Source organism: Petaurus breviceps, unplaced genomic scaffold (genome assembly GCF_028583685.1).
Source record: "Petaurus breviceps papuanus isolate PSGF00001 unplaced genomic scaffold, PetGlider_PUasm1.0 90825, whole genome shotgun sequence".
Classification (NCBI taxonomy): Eukaryota; Metazoa; Chordata; class Mammalia; order Diprotodontia; family Petauridae; genus Petaurus; species Petaurus breviceps.
In genome coordinates, this window is record NW_027187353.1 from 7,503,742 (window position 1) to 7,529,125 (window position 25,384).

Here is a 25,384-nt window from a genome sequence, read left to right on the forward strand (position 1 = left end):
AGAAATTCAGAAATAATTCCTCCCAGCATAGGACTTTTATATTACAGGTCACAAAATGCAACAAGATGGTACAAGAATATGCTTTCCATTATCCTGAAAACCATTATTTCTTTTCTATTAACTTTTCTTCCAATTCATCTGCAACATAGATTCATATTTTGCATTTGTAACCCCAGTATGTAGCAGAATGATGAAACCTTCTCATTCACTGTTTTAAATTCCTTTGTCCCCTCAAAATCTTGACCTGCTCCCTACTACCTAATAAATTCCCCAAGTGACATGATGTGGTCAAAAATGTTTTGGACATGGAGTCAGATGAGATCTAGATTTACTCCCCCCCCACACACTTTCTAGTTCTGTAATAATTATTAATTTTACACTGAAATCCCTTTAGAATTTGGCACCATATTTCTCCCTTTTCCCATAGTTCACAAGGCAGATTAAACTGGATACTCAAATTGCCTGAATCTCCCCAAAAACTGGGATAACTTTCCTTTCCCAGTATTTATCTATTGGCAACCTATATATTTTGTTCAAGGACCAGATCAAATGTCAACTTCTACAATATGAAACATTCTTTGATTTTCTAGCCAGAATATTGAGTTGCCCCACCCCTTGAACTAATTACTTGGTAACCCTTATTAAAAATGTCTTTTACCTTTTACTAGAATATTATAATAAGCTTGACAGCAAGGACTTTTAAAATTTCCTTGGCACTTAACCAGATAGTATCTATTGGGACCCTCCTCATAAACAGCATGAAATGAAGAATTGGGCAAAGGGGGAGCATAGCAATTTAAACACACACACACACACACACAATTCAATAGCAAGAAATGAGAAAAGGTCTTTTTTTTAATGTGAGAATTACACAAGTTTCATGATTATTTGAAAGCCTTAAAATGGTAGAGAACTAAGGATCATCAAAGAATGAAACTGATATTTTAGCAGAAATAAAAATCAATAGATTTTTTCAATCAGTTGTGTAGAGACAAAAAAATCAAAAGGAATACAAAGCTAGAAGAATAAAAATGAAGAAAAAGGTAAGGCACACAATTTTAACTCTAAAACCATTTGAATAAATTATTGATGAAAAATAGCAAAGAGAGGGAAAGGACTTGAATGATGTAAATCATTTGCCAAGCAATGAAAATGAGTCTAAAAATGACCTTAATCTGGAAATACGTGTCCTATTTTATAAGTGGAGAGATAAGGCAGTCATGGGAAAGACCAATCTGGAAAACTGTCACTACTGCCTCGAAAAGTTATCCAAAATCATTTAAAGATGAAACTAGTAGTAATAGAGACTAGAAAAGATCTACAGGAATTTTTATAATAAATTTTCTAACTCTCTAAGTTAATGAAGCCACTACATGCAATTTCTAAAGGTTTTTGTCCTTTATTCATTTTTTAGTTTCAAATTCTCTCCCTTCCTCTCATTGAGAAGGCAAGAAAGGAAAAGAAAACATTCTATCCGTACTCTAAGTCCACTGGCTCTGTATTTTGAGGTGGACAGCACTGGAACTGTGCTTGGTCATGTTGATCAGTTATCAAATCTTCTGATGTTCTATTGCTGTTACTATATAAAGTGGTCTTCTGGTTCAGTTCAGTTCACTTTGAACCAGTTCATACATGTCTTCCCAGGTTTCTCTGAATTCATACCCTTCATCATCTCTTAGAGAACAATAGTATTGCATCACATTAATTTACTATTTCTTGTTCAGTCATTTCTTTTTGGGATTTTTTTCAAGAGGTGATCAGTGAATTCTTTCAATTTCTATTTTGCCCTCTGGTTCTAGAAAATCAGGGCAGTTTCCCATGAAAATTTCTTGAAGAATGATTTCTAGTCTTTTTTTGATCACAGCTGTCAGGTAGTCCAATAATTTTTAAATTATCTCTCCTGGATCTATTTTCCAGGTCAGTGGTTTTTCCATGAGATTTCACATTGCCTTTATTTTTTCATTTTTTTGGATGTTTTATAATATCTTGATTCCTCATAAAGTCATTAGCTTGCATTTACTCCAATCTAATTTTGAAGGAATTATTCTCTTCAGTGAGTTTTTGAAATTCCTTTTCCATCTGGCAAATTCAACTTTTTAAGGCATTTTTCTCCATGATCATTGGCTTTTTGGGCCTCTTTTGCCATTTGAGTTAGTCTACTTTTTAAGGTGTTATTTTCTTCAGTATTTTTTGGGGTCTCCTTTAGCTGTTGACTTGCTTTTCTTGCATAATTCTCATTTCTCTTCCCATTTTCCCCCCACTTCTCTTAATTGATTTTCAAAATCCTTCTTGAGCTCCTCTATGGCCTGCAACCAGTTCTTATCTTTGTTGGAAGCTTTTGATGCACGAATTTTGACATTTTTGACTTCTTCTGGTTCCATGTTTTGATCCTTTTTGTGCCCCCAAAAAGGATTCTATGGTCTGATTGTGCTTCCTCTGCTTGCTCATCTTGCCAGCCAATTACTTGACTTTGAGCTCCTTGCCACGGTAGAACTCTGCTTCCAGAGTAGAGAGAGCTGTGTCCCAAATCACTGGGGTTTTCACAAAGGTTGTCAAAAGGTCTGAGGAGGGCACCCTCTCTACAGCCACCACAAGCTCTGGAACACTGGTCACATACCCCAGGACCACCACCCAAGACTGTGATCCAGATCCAAACAGATCAAAGCAAGAGCAATACCCTCTGAATGGTCACTTGGATCTGCAGGCCAGCAGCTCCAGGTGCAGCAGCTGCACCTCTGCCACGTCTTGCACCCAGGAGCAGGGGTCTGACCACGCTCTTCAGTCACCCAGTTCTAAGAGAGTTCCCCACTGACCTTTTATTTTCTCTTTGGCGTTTATGGGTTGGAAACCACCACAGCTGCCAGTGATTCACTCTCCTTAAGTGTGCTCAGGCTGGTCTGGGCCAGGTGGGGGCTGCCCTGGGTCTGGGCCTGAATGTGAATGGCTCCTGCAGGACTATACTCAGCTCACAGTGTGGTGCTATAGACCCTTCCTGTTGGCCTGCCAGGCTGCCTTCAGCAGGAGATTTCTCTCTGTCACTCTGTGGGTTCTGTAGCTCTAAAATTTGTTTAGAGTAATATTTTACAGGTATTGGAGGTGGTTGGAGCGAGAGCTTGGACAAGTTCCTGCTTTCACTCCGCCATCTTGGCTCTGTCCTCAGTCATTTCCTAATTAAAAAGCGTACCTTTTCCCCCAATTCTTTGCCATCAGCTGCTGTAATTACTTTCCTGCACATATGGACCCTTTTCCTCTTCTTCGATTTCTGTCCTAGTCCTAGTGTTGCAGCATGACTAGCTTTTTGGGTGTAGTCACACCTGGATTTTAACAGTGCCCTGGGGATGTGCTTCTAGAGCAGGGTATCTCAATTTCTGTGTGTGATACTAGACCCCCATCTTTAGCCATCTGGTGAAACATGGATCTCTTTCTCAGAATATTCTCTAAATGCACAAAACACATATCCTCTCAAAGGAAATTAATTATACTAAAATTTCAAAAAAATGGAATCTCTGTTCTTAAGATGTAGCAACAGTGGTGAAGAAAAAAGGGAAAAACGCTGAATGAAACCACACAGAAAAGGCCCATGTTGGAGAGTACAATCTTCTTAAAATAAAACTTTGTTATCTTTTGCATTTTAAAAACTACCAGAATTTCGGTCAGTATTCCTCTTCCTATCCCCTCCCAGAGATCCATCCCATAATAACAAATAATTTATTTAAAGAAAAGAAAAATCCGGGTGGCCAGGTAGCACAGCGAGTAAGAGCACTGGCTCCAGTGTCAGGATGACCTGGGAATCAAAACTGGGCTCAGATACTTAGCACCACACCCAGAAATAACTGGCCGTGTAACCTTGACCAAGGTATTGAACCCTGATTGCTTAAAAAAAAAAAAAAAAAAAAAATCAGTAAAACCAACCAATGCACTATAACATTCACAAAATTCACTCAATTGTTTTGTAGTTATTCTATTTATGCTATAGTCATGTATGTTTTTTTTCTCAGTTGTTTATTTCACTTTGCATCAGATCATGTAAATCTTGGCTGCTTCTCTGTATTAATAGTATTAGTCAAGCCTTACAGCACAGTAATACTACATCACATTCAGGTACCACCAGTTTCTAGGTGGGCATCCACTTTGTTTCCAATTCTTTGGTGTCATAAAAAGAGACACCAAATATTTTGGTGGTATAGCTGGATTTTCTATCAGTGATCTCCCTGGCGTATAAGGCAGTAGTGGAATCTCTGGACCAAAGCATATGGACATTTTTGCTTATTTTATTTGTATACCTGCAAATTACTTTCCAAAAGGGTTGTGCTGATTCACAAGTTCCATCATCAACGCACTATCATAATGCTACTCTCCCGTAACCCTGGAGGGACAATTTTAATGTTACTGTTATCAATTATTCTCAATGTACCTGGGTGTAGATATTAAAAATATCTCAGACCACTATATACATATATGTATCTTTATCTTCTCTGTGTGTTAAAAGATGACTAAAAACATCTATAATTATCCAATCCATGTCTACTTTCAAGCTATAAAAAAAATGTGAAGGGAACAGGGAAGCTTTTGCTATCAACATGCCACAAACCGCATCTTAATAATCACACAATTGACCAAAAGATGTAGAATAAAAGAAACTACTATACTTTATTGTCTAACTATAACAAGCATTTGATTTGCTAGAACAAAATATCTCGATTTCCAAGAGGCTCATCTCCAACAAGGTATCTTTACAAGATTTCTCAAACAGACAATGTTGTTCTGTGATTCCCCTGATGATTATTAATGAGACAAGCATAAAACAAAGATACATGCTTGCCAAATATGTTAGCCTCTGTCACAGAGGTCCAATGCAGAGTCCCAGTTGAAGAGCAAGGTTTCATTCCCCCCAAAGTTTTCCAGATGTTCATGTTTGTGGACAACATTCAAGTCCCAAACCACTGCAGAATCTCCTAAATGAACTTTATAATCACTCTAAAGAACTTGGCTCATCTACATAAGAAAGCCCAAGTTGATGAAGAAAGCCTATTGTCCAGATCATGGCATACAAGAGAACTTATTTCATTTCTATGTGTCTTGGACAGAAACTACAAATGGGCAGAGCTGGGTCAAGAGTTAAACTGGAGAAGAGTGGGCAAGACTGCCTTTGAGAAACTACATAGTTCTCTTGAGGACCCCAAGAGCTCCTCTCTGAAACAGATGTCAATTTTTTTGGGGGAAAGTCAGTCCTGGACCAACAATACCCAAAAAACTGAAATTGAGAATTACCCAAAGGACACCGGAGAAGGCAGGAACACATACATTACAAAGAATTAAGGCTGTCAAAAGAAAGTCAATAGAAAAACTGGTGGTACCCCCTCCCCCCTTCCAGCATAAAGCAGTTCCCTGAGGGCAGTTCTGTTTTCATTTTCATGCTAAAAACTGACTGGCACACAGTCCTTACTTAATAAAAGCTAGTTCACTAATATAACTACTGTGCTGTAAGGTAACAAGGTTTTGTTCATGGACTGGAATGGATGTCCTTTGAAGTTCCAAGGAACTGGGGATAAAATGTATGATGAAGATAGAATGAAACGTGGGTAAACAGGAAGCAACACTACAGGCTGCACACGGATTTCGAAAAATACAAATGAACATATTATATGGCATTTTTGTTAAACATTACCCAATTACATTTTAATCTGGTTCAGGCCACACTTCGAATTTTGCAGACTGTGAGTTTGATATCTGTGGGCCAGAAAACAGAACAACAAATTGAACAGACTTTTAAAGGGAGGCAGAGTCTGTCTTTAATGCTACAAAGAACAATTATAGCTGTCCCCAAATGGAATGGCAAGTTCTATTGTCAGTGGCTCTTCTAAAAGGGCATGTTAGCAATGCTGTATTAGGAAAAGGTTTCACTAAAATCTCACATCCTTTCCAACACCTAAGATGTTGAAAATATTCTTTGCCTATAAGAAAACATTGGGGGGAAAAAAAGATATTCCATGTTTAAAAAAAAAAAAAGAATGAAAAAGGCAGAGCTACCAGATGTTAAACTTCCTACATTAAGATGAAAGACAGTTTTATGTTTCCAGTAGTGACAGATGAGTATTCATCACCCTCACAATCCAGTATTCCTCTAGTGCCTAATGACACACCTAGCCCAGTTCAAATTTGGGGATAGTTTTATGCATCTATAACAACCATAGTCAAAAGCTTTGTTGTTGTTGTTGAAGTGACTACCATGTAACACAAAGCACAATGCTAGGTACTTTAAGTGCAGAGATGGTATTTAGATTAACCATAGGTGATTGCAATCTAAGCATATAAATAAGATTTCATCCAATACATTACTCGATAACTTAAGTGAGTATTACAAAATAAAGTGCCTCAAACCTTTATTAAGCCAGGGGTGAAGTGCAGAAGTTATCACAGCGGGGAGGGATGAATTGAAGTGAGGGAAGAGAAAAGAATCAAGAAAGGCAGTTTCATAAAGGAGTTAGTTAGCCTTTGGATTGGATTTTAAAGGACAGTTAGGGATTTAACAATAAAAGGGCAAGAGAGCATACTAGGTAAAGAGATTAGCCTCAAGGTGAAGCAAGAGAACCTACAGTATTGGGGGTGGGGGGGTGTTGGCCCAGGGGGGCGATTTGAGGTCAGTCAACAGAATAAGGAGTAATTGAGAAACAGCTAGAAAATTAGGTTGAGATAGTGCCAGATTGTGGATAAGAATTATGAATAAATGCCAGGCAAAGGAATTTTATTTTACTTGCAGAGCATTAGAAGCCACACAAAATTAATAGGAGTAACAACTGTATTTTTATGCGAGAAAAGATTATTCTGGCATTGATTGGAGGCCAGAAGATCTATTAAGAGGCTAAATAATAGTCTAGGCAGGAAGAGAATGTTAAAGATGGAGTTGGCATATTCTTGGGATATTGGACCAGGTAAATGTGGAAATCAGGAAGAGATAAAGGTTTAGGGTAGAAAAATGTTTAGTTTTAGATTTGAGGTCCCAGTGTGTCATTTAGGTGGAAATGTTTTTATATGGAGTTGGAAATGAGCTCAGAAGAGAGGCCAAGACTAGACAGGGACTCAGGAATCATTTTCATAGAGTCCTGTTGGGAACTACAAGAGTTCCCATCAAAAGAAAAAGTACACAAAGAACACCAAGGACACATATTTGGGGGACCTCCAATATTAGACTGAGAAAAACATAAGGCATCAGTGAAATATGGGAAAGTAGAGGTCATAGAATCGGTAGGAAAACCGTTGAGCCTGTTGCATCTTTTAGGGTAAGGGAAGAGAAGCCATTCACTAAAGAGGAGGTGGAGGTAGTTTAAGCTGCCAAAATGCCCAAATCAGCAAACAGGTCAAAGAGGATGACCCCCAAAAAGCCAAATACTTTTTATGGCAGTCACCGGTAGGCAAAGTTTACTCAAGAAGATTAGAACCCAGGACTTTCAGTAGCTCTATCAATACATTAGAACAGTATTTTTATGAAACAAAGCTTAATCCCTGACCATAATTTACTTGTGTGAAAAATTCACTGAGGCTGTTTAGTGACCAACAGTGGCTGGTCTAAACACTAACACATTTAAGTGTTTACTTAATGTTTGCTGAGTACTTTTTTGCAGTGGCAAACTGGAATTTGAAAGGGTGTCCATCAGTTAGAGAATGGCTGAACAAATTATGTTAAATGAATTAGAATATTGTGCTGTAAAATGATGAAGATGTCTGTTTCAGAGAAACCTAGGAAGACTTATATGAACTGATTCTGGGTGAAGTGAACAGAACCAGCAGAATAATATATATAATCATATGAATACCAGAAAAACAATTTTAAAAGACTTGGATCCTCTAAGCAATGCAATAACCAAATACAATTCCAGAGGCCTTAAGAAGAAACATCATATCCAATACCTCCGGAAAGGTGATCAGTGTAGGCTGAGACTTTGTGGGAAGGGATGGGAAAGAAGTCATGCAGGTTGGGTGTGGTCACTGGGACAATTCCCTCCCTGCCCCCATTATGCAAGTTTCTAACCGGAACTTTGTTTTTCTTCCTTCTCAATGTGGGGTAGGGAGGGAGAAGGAAGGAAGAAAACAAAGAATTTTGTTGATAAAAAAAAAATTAATTTACAACAGGCTTGTTGAACCAAAGCCTCAGGATTTATAAACCAATACCTGGGAAAACAAACTACATGAAGTTATTCTCTGTTGGTCTCTCTCTGGATCAATGATACCAAAGAGCAAAGTTTCAGCTCCAAACAGAATAGAAATTTAATATAAGGTCTTTGTGGGGACCTTAGTACCTTTTTCCTCAAGGAAAGTACCACCTATTGATAGTGTGTTAATACTTAGGGGAAAGTAGCCCAACAGAATTTCTATCAAAATTTGTTTCAAACAAACCAACAGACAAAAACTGAAAGAATTTGTCAATTCTCAGATGAAAAAACAGTATGCATATGGCACAAAGCTGGGTGAAAGCTGAAACAAAAAATATATGTTTTTGTAGGGCAGTGGCTCATTTTTTATTTTAGTAATATAAAGCTTAAAACTGAAGCTAAGACTTTGGAAACTTCATGTATAGGCCCTAACAAAGTCTTGTATGTTGTTTTGTTCAAGATTGAGCAACAAACCAAAGCAAAGTCCTAGGAAAGCCTATCTCCATACTTCCACCCCTGTAAGAAAGCTTACCCAATAGCTGGAAGACTTATCAATTACACGAGTTGCATCTTGGCCGGCTCACCTGGAATACGGAAGTGTCCTATACCAAGATATGACCCTGTCATCTTTGAATGAATAATTCCTTCTGGATCAACCATGAATAATAATACCTGACGCTGATTCAAGTGATTTTCAAAAAACTTAAATGTTGCCTTTTGAGCCTCACAATTAACCCTCATATGCAGTTCTTAGGTATATATGCCATTTCACACATTAGCCTCAGAGAAGTTAAGGGAGTCAGTCTGTCTCTCAAGTTTATTACTACACTCACCAGGCAGCTAAATGGCTTATGAACCGATTGGTTTGTACAAATATATCTAGCTCAAAGAACTTGTCACCTGATCACTTTACAGAACCTTGGAGTTAGGGTGCCAGGGCTTATACTTTTCTCAGAACAATCCCGTCGGATGTCTTTTCCACTGCCTTGGTAGAATAAAGTCTTTAGCTGCCCTCAGTGAGTCCAACTGTATCCTCTTGCAAGTCAATGATCCTGGGCCCTTCAGCTAAAAAGCACACTGACAAATGGGAGGGGTGAGAGGCAAGATGGTGTGGTGACTGGTAAAGACCCAGATCTGGGGAGAAGATTTAAGGAGACATTTAGAGAAGAGACTTAATTCAACCTTTTCATGTTACAGATTAGGAAACTGAGGTCATGAAAAGGTAGATGACTTGCACAATCTCACAGAAGTTGCACCATCAAGATTTAGATGCAGGTACCAAATGTAGGGCCTACCCTGCCTGGGTCTCAGTGTTCCAGAGAAGGCAGACCCAGAATCCATGAAGAGAGGCTCTGAGCCAGGGGTTCTTAACTCAAGAGTTCATGAACTGGTAAAAAAAAAAAATAAAAGTTCTGATAACTATATTTCAATATAATTGGTTTCCTTTCTTGTCCTACATATTTTATGCATTTAAGTAAGCATTACTCTGAAGAGGGTTTTCTTAGGTATCACATACTACAGGAATAGTCCATAAGGCAAAAAAAAAAGGATAAAAACCACTGTTGTAGGATGATAAGGTAGGCCTTATAGTACAAAGGGCTTTCTAACAGATTGACAGACATCTTTACAAATGAACAAGTCCCCAGGTTACTAAATTGGAAGCATTCAAGCAGAAGAATACAATAAGGCTGGGCAGATCACTAGAGAAACCCACTGAGTATACAGGTGCAAATTAAATTTAATCTTGGTCAGCAAAACCCAAGGATGGAAATTTACTTTTAAGTCACAATATATTGCTTTCCAAAGGCAAAAACAAATGATTTGTGGATAAGCCAGGGAAAATGATCCAAACCAAGTTCCTTCCACCAGCACAGATTAACTAAGGTGGCCAGCACAGCCATCTGAGATGAGTCATTAAACTCTTCATCCTTTAGTCCTCCTCCCAAAAAATCCCTCTACTATTATCAAGGTACTTTAAAACAAACAAAAGCCTTATTCCACAATTTGTAGCCCTGCAGAACCCCTCTCAGCACCTAGCCCCATTCCCCTCACCATCCTCAATTATCTCAAATACAGATCCCTAACAGTCTACTAACTCCTCAGTGAACTCTTTTTCAATTACTTTGACATGGCACACCCCAGTGCTTCCCTCCTTTTTTCTCAGATCCTAACTTCAATTTATTGCACAGCACTTAGAACTTGGTCACAGTTTACCATTTACTGATGTCTAAGGTTTTAAAAATGTAACAAAGTAAACACACTTTCACTGCCAGCTCCCACAACACCCAAGCATAATATTGTTTGATTAAATCCCTTCACAGAACTCTAGGTGATAACACGTTTCCATAGCCCCATGAGGTGAGCCAACTTTCCTCCCCCCCTAATTTCACTTCATTAGTGGTGCTTTCCCACCTGCACTGGTTCCCAACTGTTAAGTGGAAGGCACCCCAAGTAAGGCCTGATGAGGTTAGAAGGCCTTACACTTCTCAAATACTCATTTCTTTTGCTCTTTATTTAACCTTCCTTCTTTGAAGTAAAACTTTTAGATAGAGGTAAGAAACTCTGGACCATAAAGCAACAGGCTATGTACACATTACATGTTTTATGTTGTAACAATTTTCTAAAAGGCCAAGACACTTAGATGTATTAGCCTTCCAGAGGTCCCAGCAACTACCCCCACCAGTGATCTCTACATCCTCATTATCCTTCTGCTTTTGCCCCCCCCCCCCATGATTAACAGTACATCAAAATATAAACAAAAAAATCAAGTTTATGCAGCTGTTTGCCATTTCGCTGTCACGGTGTTGCTGAATACCTACTGTTCATGTCAGCAAGGACAAGTCTTTCTCCTACATAAACCTATGTGCTCCCTTGTACTTTAACCAGCATTATTTGAAAGTCAGTCCTTGACCTTTTATTTTTATACCCTGGAGTTGGATGTTTGTGTTAGGCCATGTACTTTTGCTCCAGTTCACTTAATCCCCAAATAAAAGTATTGGATCATATAATAATGTAGTGGCTAATGCATTTAATCCTTGGCAATGGTTACTAGAACCTATGGTAGGAGATTTACAGACACATGAACGTAATTCTACTTGGAAAAAGAGGTCATGACTCCTAAAAACAGGATCATAAAATTCCCAGATTTCCTTCCATAGCATGCATGATCTTTTTTGTTGCCTGAAAATAATATGCAATCTCAATTTTAATTTTGTTGAGTCATCTCTGCCAAGCAAACCTTCCCTTCTTGCTCTGTATTCCTCTAAGAGTTAAGTCTGAAGATTGTCTTACAATTTTTTATTTTTCAATTATTTTTACTTTATACAATAATTCTGGAAAGTAACATTCTTAATATTACAAATGAAATTATGAGTATGGAAAGACTAGTTGAGATAAGAACTTGAAAGCAGTTAACTACTAAGAAATTACAAATGGAATTGGGAAAATGTATTTTTTCAAGTTAAAGCTTAATTTACTTATAACTTGGCATATGGCTCAATTCAATTTAATATGCTCAACAAACTGGCATTTTCTAATATTAACATTAGAGAGGACAAACTTGCTACAAATGTTTAGCTTCTCTAATAACTTTAATTTTAGTTATTTTCAAGGGAAGTTTATTATCCTTTAAAAGATTCACCAACAATAATTTTTTCCCACAACTTATTGTTTCATTCAAATTTAATACAGGAGAGTAACTGATTTATGCGCTTTTCAAAAAAACTCCAAAAAAAGTTGTAGACATTAATAAATAAGGGTTTGCATCTGATTATCACAATATACATAGCCTGTGGGGGTCAAGTAAATTGGTTTTCAGCAACTATCTATGATGTTTAGCAATTTATCCAAAATCAAACAGTCTACTCCAAATAGTGAAATGGCCAACACAGTTTAAAATTAATTACAATTAGGAAAAATCCGCTACTGCTAAATTCCTATTTGCATTAATCATAGTTTTTAATTAAAACAATATTTCAATCCACTAAAAACAGTGCAAATGATAGTCCTTTAGTTTCATTCAATATTTGGGGATCACTGTACCTATAAGAGTTTGGCTGACTGAGAATTCCACAACCCTAACTTTCATATTCAGATTATGGAGTACAGAATGACGAGTAGCAGCTGTGATGTCAGTTTAATTAAAAATAGAGACTCTCAGAAGTCATAGTACAAACTTTAAATTACACTAAAGTAGCACTCAGTGGTATTGTTTTTAAAAAAGTTCAAAGATCTTTCTGTAAAAAAGCAAGTCAGATAGTCCCTAACCTTCTCTTAGAAGGTCCAAGACTAAAAGAGGCAACTCTGATGCAGCCAGACAAGAAAGGCATAAAAATAACTGATCATTGAACAAGAATACAAATTAGACAAAAGAACTGCAGCCCAGTCTTGGGCCAGTCCTACTGTATGGCTTCCCTACACCAAAGCTTTCTGAACCTAAATGTCTAAGTGGTAATTTGTTGGGTGTAGCCCAGAAAAAATGGCCATTTAATACCTTCCCCTCCCCACAAAAAAAGTTGCAACTAAAGTTCAAAGCCAAATACCAATTTAACTATTAGTTTTGGTGTCTTACTTTTTACCCTCAGATTTTGAAAAAAATCAGTGAATGGGTCTTAAAAGATTTTACTTAACAAGTTTTGTGTGTATGTGTGTGTAGGGTAGTTGGTCTGTGGTTGCTTTACAAACTACATAATTAGCATAGAATCTGATTTAGGATAATTTTTTTTACTTGAAAATTCATTTTCTGAGTTTTCTATATGCAAAACACTAGACTAGCAAATATTTAAAATCATATATAACAAGGGTACTGGTTCTGATACATTTACTAGCAGTGTGTCCCTGAGCAAGTCACTCAAACTCAGTTTCCTCATCTGTAAAATGGGGACAATAATAGCATTTTACCTCCCAGTGTTGTAGTAAGGATAAAATATAGTTAAGTGCTTTGCAAACCTTAAAGTGCCATACAGATGATATTGTTGTTAGTTATGAAAGACTACTATTATTAGTTATAAAAGACAAGGTTTAGGACAAATAATTTCACTGTCAGACAATAGTAATAATTAAATACACATCTACGTCAAGTTTTATGTTCAAATTAGTGAAATGTCCGAAAGAAGCCTTAAATTCACTTTACCCTTTTGGTAAAAACACAGGCTGTATTTTTATGTGACACTCCTCAATCTGGTTTATATAAAAACCTAAGAATGTCTTATAATTTCACCAAGTAAAATGTGAAACAACATTTTATTCCTATTTCATTTTTTGGGGTGCTGCTCAAATCTGAACCAATATGGTAACATGGACCTGAAAATTTTCATGGCATTCAGTGGTTCACCAACAACTGCTCACGTGGGTCCTATTCATCCTGAGGATTAGAATTCATTTTATGTCCCCAAAACTATCTAAAAGAGGATTTAAATGGCAATAGTCACATTTTTGTACTGTCAGTGACCCATCACACTAAGAATCCAAGTTCCTTGAGAGCAAAGGACTAGTCTCACTTTATCTGCCTCACCCCCTCTGGTCTCTTACAGTACCTGACCCATAACAGGTATTCAATACTTGGTGTTGGAGAATATGCTAAGTTGTTCTTTAACTCTGATCTTATGAAATGCCAAAGTAATTCATATCTATCAGAAATGTAGTAGGGATTTAAGGTATGTGAAATAAGTTGTTTTTAAAGATCAAAGGGAGGTTAAACAAAAGCTAAAAAACTAGCTGAAAATTTTTTAACTCTGTGCTGACTTATAAGCTTCTTGAGGGCAGAGACAAGTATCATTTTCACATCTTTGCATCTTCAGCAACACAGAATCCTGCTGAATGAAATGTTTCCCCCAAGGCCTCTGAGCCCCACACAAATGAACTAGAATTAAGTTTAAAAAACAAAAAACAATTCTAGGATCTGTCCAACTCACAGGAGTCAAAAAAAGTTGTATTTTTCAAATTCAGAAAAGCTAATTAAGGTTACAGTTCAAAAAATTACTTCTATATTAGCTTCTCTTTAGAAATTATGGATCATAGGATTTAGAGCTAAAAGGTCACCTAGCTCAACTGCTCTCATCTTATATATGCAAAGACTGAGACACAAGAAGATTAAGTGACTTGAGGGTCATACCAGTAGCAAAACAGAGGAGCTAAGATCAGAAACTCAAAGTCCTGACTCTAAGTTCAGTGCTGCTTCCATTTCAGCCAGTTAGCTGCCTGGAAAGTTTAAAGGTTTCTGGTACTTAATTAAAGTATGGTCTCATCCTTTCCAAATATAGGTTATACCTTGTGTTTCTGTATTTAGGAAAACAAGTCTTAAAAATGTGCTCCCAGTTAAACCTGTATTCACACTTTTAAAAATGAATTTAGAGACACTACCAAGTGGTCACTGAATGTTTTCATCTATTCTCAAACTTTTTAGTCATTATTATATTAGATGTTTCACTTTAATGCAAAACAGAAAATATAGTTGGAAAGATCTTACTGGGTTTTCCACCACTGCACATTCAGCAAGGAAAAAAATTACCAAGCAACTTTGCAAAGCAGGAAGCTTATCGATGTTCAGAAATTTCCTTTAGTTTCTATACACTAAGGGATTTTTTTTTAACAGAAAGAAAACTCTTATTTAAATCAAGACTGCAGTTACACTCCTCTTCCTCAACCTCTTATCAAGTGTTAAGAATGTTTCCAAAAGCAAAAGGAAACTTCCCTTCATTTCCTGAAGCTCAAAATACAATCTGAACCACAGGAAAGGAGGCTTCAAAGGAAGGTGGTTGACCGGCCTGAACAAAGCTCCCGGCCCGGGAAAGGAGGGAGCAGACGAAGAAGTCCCGGGGCAGGGAGCTGGCCCTGGGTTTCCAGCTACAATCGGAGCATTGTTTCAATTTAAACAATAAGGCAGATTTTCCTCTTTTTAAAAAGCGACAGAGTGCGGGACTCAAGTGTGGCCGCGGCCCCCTCCCCCAGCAGCACGGAAGCAGACCCCGGCCCAGAGCGAAGGAGGAGCGGGACAGCGCCTGCCCGAGCCCGGCCGCTCCCGGCGGGGCCGCGCAGGTGAGCCGGGCCCGGCCGCCCGCCCCCTCCCCCACGCCGAGCCTGCGGGGTTGTAAACAGATGTTTTCCGGCCGCGGCCCCGCTCCCGCGGGGAGGCCCAGCCACGCCGCGCCATTCGGGGCAGCCCCGGCGCCCCCGCCTCCAAGTTGGCTCCCGGCTCTCGCAAGTTGAAGCCTTCCTTCCGCTCCCTCCGGCAACCCTGCCTGGGGCGCCGGGGGCCGCCAAGGCCAACTTGGAGCGGGTTAGGAGGCTGAGGGCGGCCCTCCCCTCTGACCGAGGCCAGCGGGGCCCGGGCCCTGCGCTCCCTGCCCGGCCGGCCCGAGGCCTCCGCCATGGCGGGGCGCCCAAGCACCGCCCTCTCCTCCCGGGCCCCCCAGAACCGCAGGGCCGGCGTGGATCAACAAGTGGCCGGGGCCTGGCCTGGCCGTGCCGCCCCGCCCCGCCGGGCCTAGTCCCACGTCCCCCCAGCTCCACCGCCGCCCGCCTCACCTGGATGACCTCGTTGACCTCCCGGATACATTCCACCATGTGCTGCAGGATCTGCTCGGCCGTGAGCACCTCGTAGCGGTAGTCCTCCTCCTGCTCGTGCCCGGGGCCGCCCCCGCCGCCGCCCCCGCCGCCGCCCCCGCCGGGCCCCAGGGCGCTGCCGCCGCCCCCGCCGCCCGTCTCCCCGCACAGCAGCCCGTCCCGCTCGCCCCCGACGCCCAGCCCGGGCTCCACCAGCTCCACCTCGCCCAGGTCCAGGTTATCGTCGTCGGGCTCCTCGTCGTCGTCGTCCTCCTCCTCCTCGGCGCCGCTGTCCTCCTCGCTGCACTCCTCGTCCTCGTCGAACTCGTAGTTGTAGCCCTCGTCTGAGTCCATGGCGCGCGGGGGGCGGGCGGGCGGCGGCGGCGGGGCGGGGAGTGGGGGGGAGAGCCCGGGCCTGGCCGGCTCCGGCCCCGGCTCCAGCCCCGGCGGGCGCGGGCGGCGGCTCCTCCCCGGCCGGACGCGGGGGGCCCGATCGGCAGCGGCGGGAGGTGGTGGCCGGGGGTAGGTGGTGGTGGCGGTGGTGGCGGTGCTGGTGGTGGCGGCGGCGGCGGCAGCGGCTGCGGGGAGGAAAGGGGGAGGGGAGGGAGGGGGGCCCCCGCTCGCCTCGGTCAGACGCGGCTCCGCTCCGGCCTCCGAGAGAAAACAACCCCCAGCGCCACAGCCACGGCCGCTGCTACCGCTACTGAGCCAACAAAGGGGCGTGCGTCACCGCGCCGCCCTACGTCACCGCGTCCCGTCACGCCGCCCCGCCTCGGCCCGCCCCGGAGGCGCGCTCCGCCTCTTCCCGTCGCGCACGGCCCCGCCTTCTTCCCCGGGCCGGAGACGTGCTGCGACGGCTCACCGCCTTCCCCGTGGCCCCTGCGCGGCTCCCGGGGAAACCCCGAGCCCCCGCAGCCCTTCACCTTCCTTCCGGTCTAATTTCTCCGAGCCCAGACTGTGGAGAGCGCACGCGCGCGCGCGCGGGAAGCGTCCCCGAAGTGCCGCCATGTTGGCGCGGCGGGCGGTTCCACCGCGCTGGCGGAGGAGTGAGGGGCGGGCGGGCGAGGATCGTGGTCTTGTGGGTCCGCCCCCGCCCGTTCCTCTCTTCTCCTCCTCGGCTCCTACAAGTGGAGGGAGTGCCCGCGGCCTGAGCGGCCTCCTCCGACCAGGCATTCTCAGGGCCGGCCGGCCTGCACTGACCTGGGGACAGTGTGGCCAGTGCGGCAGCAGGCCCGCCCTCCACGTCGGACCCGGAGGCGAGGCCCGCGGGCGGGGGGATTGGGCCCAGCCTGTCCCCGAGGCGCCTCACGGCGCCCCCCTTGTCCGAAAGAAGCTTCTGACCGGGAAGAGCCTAAGGAAGGCGGCTTTGGGTCTGCTAGTGTGGGAGCCGGGCGCTGCCTGCCGTGTTCACGCACGACCTCGTGGGACAAGTTGGATTCCACGTTCAAGCCTTGATGGGCGCCCCCGCTTGCTGAGACAACGGAAACCCGCACGATGCCGACTCTTCTAGAAAGTGCCGATGCCCACCGTGGAAGTTGCGGGAGCAGGGGCGATACCAGGCGAGGGCGTCAGTGGGATACGGCCTGCCTCGAGCTGGGCATGGCAAAATCCTTCAGCTCTAACGCCAGGACCCACGCTTCGTCTGCGCTGGTGGTTGGGTTTGTCCTACGTTCTTAAGAGGGCCGAGATATCTGGGAGACGGCGACCGTCCATGACTGGCGCTGGCTTTGATTTGAAGGAGGGAGGTGGGGTTGTGCAAGGTCACCGGCCTCACTCTTTTCTCCAGAGTCATCTGGGCCCCAGGTTGCAGGGAGAGACCCTGGCGCTTTGAAGGCCAAGATCCTTTCAGGTTTTCCCTTGGAGTGCGCTAACGCCAGTTCAGTGCATAGGCCTCTTTCATTAAAAAAAGGGAGAAAAATCAAACTGGGAGGGGAATATCCTCGGACTTGTTGGCCAGAAGATAAGCAGTTGCTATTTCCATTCACTCAGAGCCTGGAGGGCCTAAAAAATAGCCATGAAGTGGTGCTTGGGCTGGGACCGATTGTTGTCCAGTCTGAGAGGTCCAGAGAGAAATGGATTTAAGGAAAGAAAGAAGACTGGCCAATAAATCCTAAATTAAGGAGGCAACTTTTGGCCATCAAAATTTAACGTCTTTGGGGAGAAGGAGACGGAGAAGTGGGGTTGAGTTACCTGACTGGCGAGGTCACCAGTTCAGGCAGCTCGGGCTACTTACAGGTTGTGTTTGTCCTTAGTCCTGGAAGAGGACCATGACATCAGGGAGATGATGACGTGAGTGGGGGTAGGGCAGTATAATAAGAGTGTCCCGAAAATTTTAAGTGCTTAAAAATTGCACTAAAACTTGGGACATACTATATATTGAGTAGAATACCCATTCTGGAATCATAAGACTTGTGTTGGAGTCCTGATTTTTTGTTACCCAAGCAAGTCATCCTTTCCCTTCTGGATTTTAGTTTTCTCAACTATTAAATGAAGGAGCTCTGTTGATTTACTAGCCCCCATTAGAGTTCTACATTAATGTGATAATGAAGCTTAACTCTACTGGAACCATTTTAATAGCAGCACTGGGAAGTTCATTCCCATGTTTTTTTCTCCAGTATTTGTCTAATTATTTCTACACCTTGGACAGCTCAGGAGAGAAAAAAGAAATGAAATTTTGCCAGCTTAAAAGTGTAAAATTTGTCAGGACTCCTGCTTTAGTTATTCCTAGATACTGATATTGCTGAGATCAGTAAAGGATTTCTTAGATTGCATCAGTCCTAAACTACACGGTAAAATTGATTGTCTTTGGTAGAAGCCCAGCTGGTTTTGATATCTTTGTTTACTGTTATGCATGCTTGATATAGCAAGCTTGAAGTAAGAGGAAATAATTTTTTTTTAAGTTACTCACATAATAGTTTAAGTAATTCACTGCATCCCAATGTTGAAGAAAACATCCTGTGATCATTATGTGAACATCTCCTTGCCTCCGGGCAAGTCTGAACTAGAGCCTCAGAGTTGACCTAATTCTTTGTGTGGGTATATTGCTAATATTTGCAGTCTGATGCCAGACTGAAAAAATCTGGCAAGTCTGATTCGGCAGGTGTTATCTTGATACTGTGCAACAAGTGAGCCTAGCACCATGTGGCTAGCATGATGACCAAAAGGAGAAGCTGTAGTAGATCAGACTCACTAAATTTGGAGGTTTGGCCACTTTGGCAGCATTTTGTATAGATTTGTCCCAAATCACTGAACTATCATCTCTATTTTCTAGGATAGGAAATTACGTTGTTCTTACAATGTTTTAACCAGAATAATACACTTTTCCTGCTATTACAGTGTGTATGTAGTTATGAACAAGTGGCTTTGGACCTCATTAAAAGATAAACATCTGGGCCCTCCTTCGGTTCTTATTTTTTAACTCCATCCTGGATTCAGATTGAGTTATTATTGCTATTCCAGGTAAACCAGATTAACAACTGCTCTGGTCACAAAGAAAAGGATGACCCACATATGTTTTTAAAGTGACTTGATTTATCAGGTGATATATCAAGGTGGTGCCTATTATCTCTAAACTGTGGTAATTGTCGAATATATCAATCATAACATGTAAACAACAGAATGAGGAACCTATGCCAGAGACAATAAACTACTGATGCTTCCTTGTGTAAGGCGTTGGTGTCATCTGAGAGATGAGTAAGGGAGTAGTTAGGTGGTTCACCATGAACCCTGCTAATGACCTATGCAGTCTTGGGAAAGACTTGTTTCAATGTACCTTCTATGGTTCCTTCAAAAGAATTTCCCACCTTCTTCTTAAACCATGATTTAAAACTGATTAGGTTTTTTAAAAGATTTGATCTGATACTTTCCAGAGCAAGAACTACAGAGAGACATGCTTTGGCATAGTGGAGAGACAACTGAACCTCAGAGTAAGGAAAATTTGGGTTCAAGTCCTACTTCTGGCACAAATTGGGTTGCTGTGTGGCAACTCTAAGACTCTTATGTTGTAGAGCAAGTGCTCATCTGTTTTAGGAGAGGGAGTGTCCTTACCAAAAGACTTTGCTATGCCAATGAAATCATAATTCCACTTTAAAAAAAAAAAAGGCAACACCCAAGGATTTCTGGTTTTTCCGAGGCCACAAATGTAAACAGCTTTTACCTGCCGGGAGCTTACTATGCAAGTGCTAATGAGAAGTACTTCTCAGATAAATAGAAAACAAAATGCCATCAAAATTCTTCTAAGAGTAGATAATAGAAATAATATCCTCCAGCAAATCCAGAGCACTGCAATAAAAACCCCAGTCTCCAGAACAGATTTGAGAGAAATGGATGAGTACAACTTTATTTAAATATAATTTAGACTTAATACACTTTTATAGGCATAATATGCAAAGACTTCAACCAGTGTTTTGTAATGATATAATGAATACATTATTACCAGGCTCTGCCATAAGGTATCAAAACCTTTTTGTAAATGTGGCTGAATCTGAAGCTAGCCAGAGTCAGGAACCTTTATTATTTGGGCCACCCATAAAATGCTCACTCAGTGTGATGAGGATAACCTGTGTATCTGCCCATATGCTAGTGGTTCTTATTTTACCCCCTGTGGCTTTTTCCCAATCCATTGTTAACCAAGCCCCCTGTCTTGACCACCAGTTAAGACATTCTAGAATTCAGTTAGGAAGAGTTGATGTTCTTGTTGAGAGATGGAAATTCTGTTACCGATTTTAGAAATTACATAGTTTCTAGACTGTAAAAGAAATACTGTAAGGTTTATTAGCCAGCCCAAAGCTTGGCTATAGAATTCATAAATGCTACCTCTCATTGTTAAATTCAGGAGCAGCCAGAATTGTAGAACCTCATAGTTCTAAAGGACTTCAGAAATCATCTGGTTCAACACTTTTGTTTATAATAAAATGGACAAGTGATCATCTAGCCTTTGCTTGAAGACCTACTTTTGGATAACCTTAATTGTTAAATTTTTCTTTATAGCTATCAGCTTCTCCAATTTCCTTTCACTGTGTGGTCAAGCAGAAAAATTGAATCCCTTTTATGTATAGTAGCTTTTCACATACTTGAGGACAGCTGTTGTCTTAAGTCTTCTCATCTCTGGTCTATCTTGAGAACCTTCACAATGCTGACCTCTCAGTTCTTGGCGCTGTCGTTACCTTTCTAAAATATGACACCCTGAATGAACACAATATTCCATTGTACTGTAACAGGGGAAGAGTACAATGAATATCACTTCTTCCCTGCCCCCCACCCTTCATCATCTGTACTGTCTGAGATCGCATTAGCTTTTTGGGCTGCTAAAACATACTTGTCCCTCTTCTTTTAGTCAACAGACATTTATTAAACATTTACTATATGCCAGGTTCAGTGCTAAACGGTGATAATTCAAAGAAAGGGAAAAAGAAAAAATCCTGATCCTTTCCTCTAGGAATTCACATTCTAATAAAGTAGAAAAGTAAATAAGTATATACAAGTATGAGGAGAAAGAAGGAGGAAGGGAAGAACCAGAAGGGTCTCTTGCAGAAGATAGGATGTGAAGGAAGCTAACAGATGGTGGAGGGTAAGGAGAGAGCATTTCAGGTAGGGAGGATGACCAGTGAAAAGTCAGGATATTGTTATGTGAGGAACCAGAAAAGGGTCACTTTAGCTATATCTGTGAAGAAGAAAACTGGAAAGCTAAGAATGGGCCAGGTTGGTTGTGAAGACATTTAAATGCCAAACAGTAGACTATTTAAATATTTAATTTCAGTTCCAAATTCTCTACCTCCTGCCTTCCCTTCCCATACCCATTGAGAAAGCAAGAAAAAACTTATTAGACGTATGTACAGTGAAGCAAAATTCAAGTGTTATGCATCTGAAAACATATTTGGTCTCAGGTAATAGGGAGTTAGTAAAATATATATTGAGTTGGGAAGTGGGGAGTTACATGGGTCAACTCCATATCTTTGATAATCACTTGGGCAGCTGAGTAGAAGATGAACTGGAGTAGGGGTAGGAATTGGGAGAGGGAGACCAATTAGAAAAGTTTCAATAGTATAAAAGATGATGAGACCTGATGGAGAATACTCATTGTATGAATGGAAGAAGATGTGTTCGAGAGATTTTCAAAGTAGAAATGAATAGACAACGAACTGGATTGTTTGTGGTATGTGCAAGTGAAGAGTCAAGGATGATACCCAGAAGTTTTGAGCAAAGGTGGATGACTAGAAGAATAGTGGTGTCCTTGATGGTAATAAGAAAGTTGAGGAGAAGGTTTGGGGGTAGGGGAATACAATGAATTCTCTTTTCAACATCTTGAGTTTGAAATGCCTGTGAGACATCCAGTTAAGTTGTTCAAAGGGCAATTGTGATAAGTGACCATAGCTCACCAGAGAATCATTTGCCTAATGATAATTGAATTCATGGGAGCTGATGAGACCACCAATCGAGATGACATAGAAGGAGAAGACCCAGGACAGAACCTTGTAGGACGTTAACATTGAATTGACATGATATGCATGAAGATCCAACAATGGGATGAGAAGCAACTGTCAAGGCAAATGAACCAAGAGAGAATAGTACTGTAGAGGAGATGATGGTCAACAGTGCTAAAGGCTCCAGAGAGGTTAAGAAAATAAAGACTGAGAAAAGGCCATTAGATTTGATAATTTAAAAAATCATTGTTTGTCCTTACTTCTTGAAGTGGACCATGACATCAGGAAGGTGATGCCGTGATGTACAGGTGAATTGGATTGAAGTAAGTGAGGGCTTTGCAAAGTCATCAGCCTCACTTTCATCTCTGAAGCCATCTAAAAGGTTGTTGGTAATGTTTATAGTGGCAAGGTCTATCTACAGCTCCCCTTGGTTGTGCTTATGAATTGTTGAAATTCAATGTAATAGTATGACATGCTTATTAAGTGTCACCATGTTAGATCCAACATTGCAGTTTGTTTGCTATAACATGGTATGGAAGTTTTCCCTCTCAGCTTTGAATTATTTGTAAATTTGATAAGCATGCCATCTATGCCCTCATCCAGCCAACACAGATAAAAATTCTGAATAGTAGGACCAAAGATGGGAGTGGACAGGGTTTCTCTACAGTCTAGCCATTAGTGATTGATTACCCTTTGATTTGGGTTGTACAACTAGTTTTTTAGTCTACCTATATACAATCATTTCATTCATATCTCTCCACCTTCCTGATGTTTTGATCCTCTTTGAGACTGGAGGATAATCAACAACAATCACTTCTGTCTTCGTATCCTTCTCTGTAAAATAGGAATAATAGCACCTATCTACCAGAATTGTCATGAGGATCAAATGAGAGACTGTGTAAAGCACTTTGTAAACCTTAACAGGCTACATAAGTGATATTATTTACCTTCATGCATGTTTATGGTCCAGCCAAACTCATGGTCTTAGTTTTTGTCATACATGACACTCTAATGCCTATCTTGGTTATCTTTGCACTGACTGGACCTGTGCCTAGAATCTATTCTTTCCCCCTGACTGCCCCTAAGAATCTACTTGTTACAAGGCTGGGTTCAAGCACCATATGAAGTTTTGTCCACCCTCACCAGCTGCACCTTCTTCTGAAATTACCTCATATCTATGTCTATGTGTGTGTTTTATCTCTTCCTGGCCAGGGTGTAAACTCCTCTAGGGCAGGGATTTTTTTTCACAGCTGTAATTTCTTTCCTGATCTCCAGTCTCATATCTTCAGTTGCCTTATCTCAAGCTGGATATACCAGACATCTTAAACTCAGCATGTCCAAAACTGAACCATCTCCCCCTACCCCAAGCCCTCTTATCTTCCTAAATTTTCTATTTTTGAAAGTACCACCAGGCTTCCAACTTAGGTATCCTCCGTGACTCATGATTCTTCCCCCCATATCTATTATATTGTCTCTGCCTTAATAACATTTCTTGCACATGTCTCCTCTCCTCTGGCACTGCCACCATGCAGTTCCAGACCACCATCACCTGTTGCCTGAATTATTGCAATAGCCTGTTGGTAAGAGTCTCTATCTCAAGTCTTTCCCTATTCAAGTTTATCCTCCATTTAGCTGTCAAAAGGTTCGATCATGTCAAACTCTTCCCCTATTCCACCCCCTTTCAGTAAATTCCAATGGCTCCTTCTAGGATCACATGTAAAATCCTGTGTTTGTGGTTCAAAACCCTCTAAAACCTGCTCCTCTCCTGCCTTCTTATAATTTAGACCCCGCTTACCACCCATATTCTCTACATTCTAGCTCCGCTGTCCTTGCATTCCTTGTAGAAGACAACTCCACTTCTCACACTACAGGCACTTTCATAGTCTTTCCCTTGTCTGGAATTCTCTCACTCTTTTGCTCCTTCCCTCTGACTTCCTTAAAGTACTCCCAACTTTCATAAGAAAACTTTTCCAGTCCTTGATACTCGCACCTTCCTTCTCAGTTATCTATCTTGTTGGCATGTAGTTGTTTGCACACCATTTCCCTTTAGACTGTGCTTCTTGAGAGCAAGGACTGTGTTTTGCCTGTCTTTACATCTCCAATGTCCAGCACATAGAAGGCCACTTAAGTGCTCCTTCATTGACTTGTCAGTATCCCTAGTGCACAGCACAGGAAGTACTTAATCAGTGATCGCTAGATCAATTTGATTGTTAAATCCTTACTTATCCATGGGTTTAAACGCTTCAGCTTTTGTTCATTTCTTCCCAGTTCAAAGAATATTCTCCTTGGCAAAGAAAACTATTTGACTTAAGGCCATGAGATGCTTACATAGATTTTTTTTTCCATGCATTTTACACGGTTAAAAAGTAAGAAATTGAGGTTCAACTTCTATGTGATCATATGTCCACTGATATTGTTTATAGCAAGAACACATAGCTACCCTTATGTTAAATTATTTTATAAGGACCCTTGAATTTCTGGAATACCCTTTGCTTCTGTGCCTCAAATTAGGATCTGGATATTAATTACACACACCTGACACTCTTGCCTTTTGAGTTATTTCTTATCCTACCTCTCCTTTAAGTCATAAAGCAGTGTGAAGCCTAGTCAGATTGTATGGCTCTTGTCACATCCAGTTTATAGGTGTGAAATGATGAGCTATAAGAAAGGCACACAGATGGTAAGTCTAGGGAGTTAGGCTCCTTTGGAGACAATTTCCTAGTCTAAGAATTGTAATAAGAATGGACTCGAATGCAATTGTAAAACCCTTTGAAGGAGTAGTAGGAGTTGTCTATCCAGTTAATAGATAAGGAAACAAAGTTCAAGAGAGATTAACTGGTTAGAATTCAAGGTCACTGTAAGTGGCAGGAGATGTGGTGAGAATCCATTGTTTCAAACTGCCTGTGCCAAGCCCCCTCTTTCTCTTGTCAACTCACAGTCTACTTCACTTCCCATTATATATCACATTACATTTTTGTTAGAAGTACATTCCAGGGGTGGCCAGGTAGCACAGCGAGTAAGAGCATCGGCTCCAGTGTTGGGATGACCTGGAGATAGAATCCCGGGCTCAGACACTTAGCACCCACCCAGAAACACCTGGCCATGTAACCTTGAACAAGTTACTTAACCCCAATTGTGTAGGGGTGGCCAGGTGGCTCAGTGAGTAAGAGCACTGGCTCCAGTGTTGGGATGACCTGGGGATCAAATCTGGGCTCAGATACTCAGCATCACACCCAGAAATAACTGGCCATGTAGCCTTGAGCAAGTTAC

The 25,384-nt window shown here is 41.5% G+C and overlaps 1 protein-coding gene across 1 annotated transcript in view; it reads right to left on the reverse strand.

The window, feature by feature from the left end:
* ARIH1 (ariadne RBR E3 ubiquitin protein ligase 1) overlaps positions 1–16,070 on the reverse strand; it is an 81,505-nt gene extending 65,435 nt beyond the window's left edge. Inside the window, exon 1 of the mRNA XM_069071236.1 lies at positions 15,675–16,070. Coding sequence (XP_068927337.1) covers positions 15,675–16,046 — 372 coding nt within the window. The 5' untranslated portion in view covers positions 16,047–16,070. The remainder of the gene's footprint in view (positions 1–15,674) is intronic.
* Positions 16,071–25,384: the final 9,314 nt, after the last annotated feature.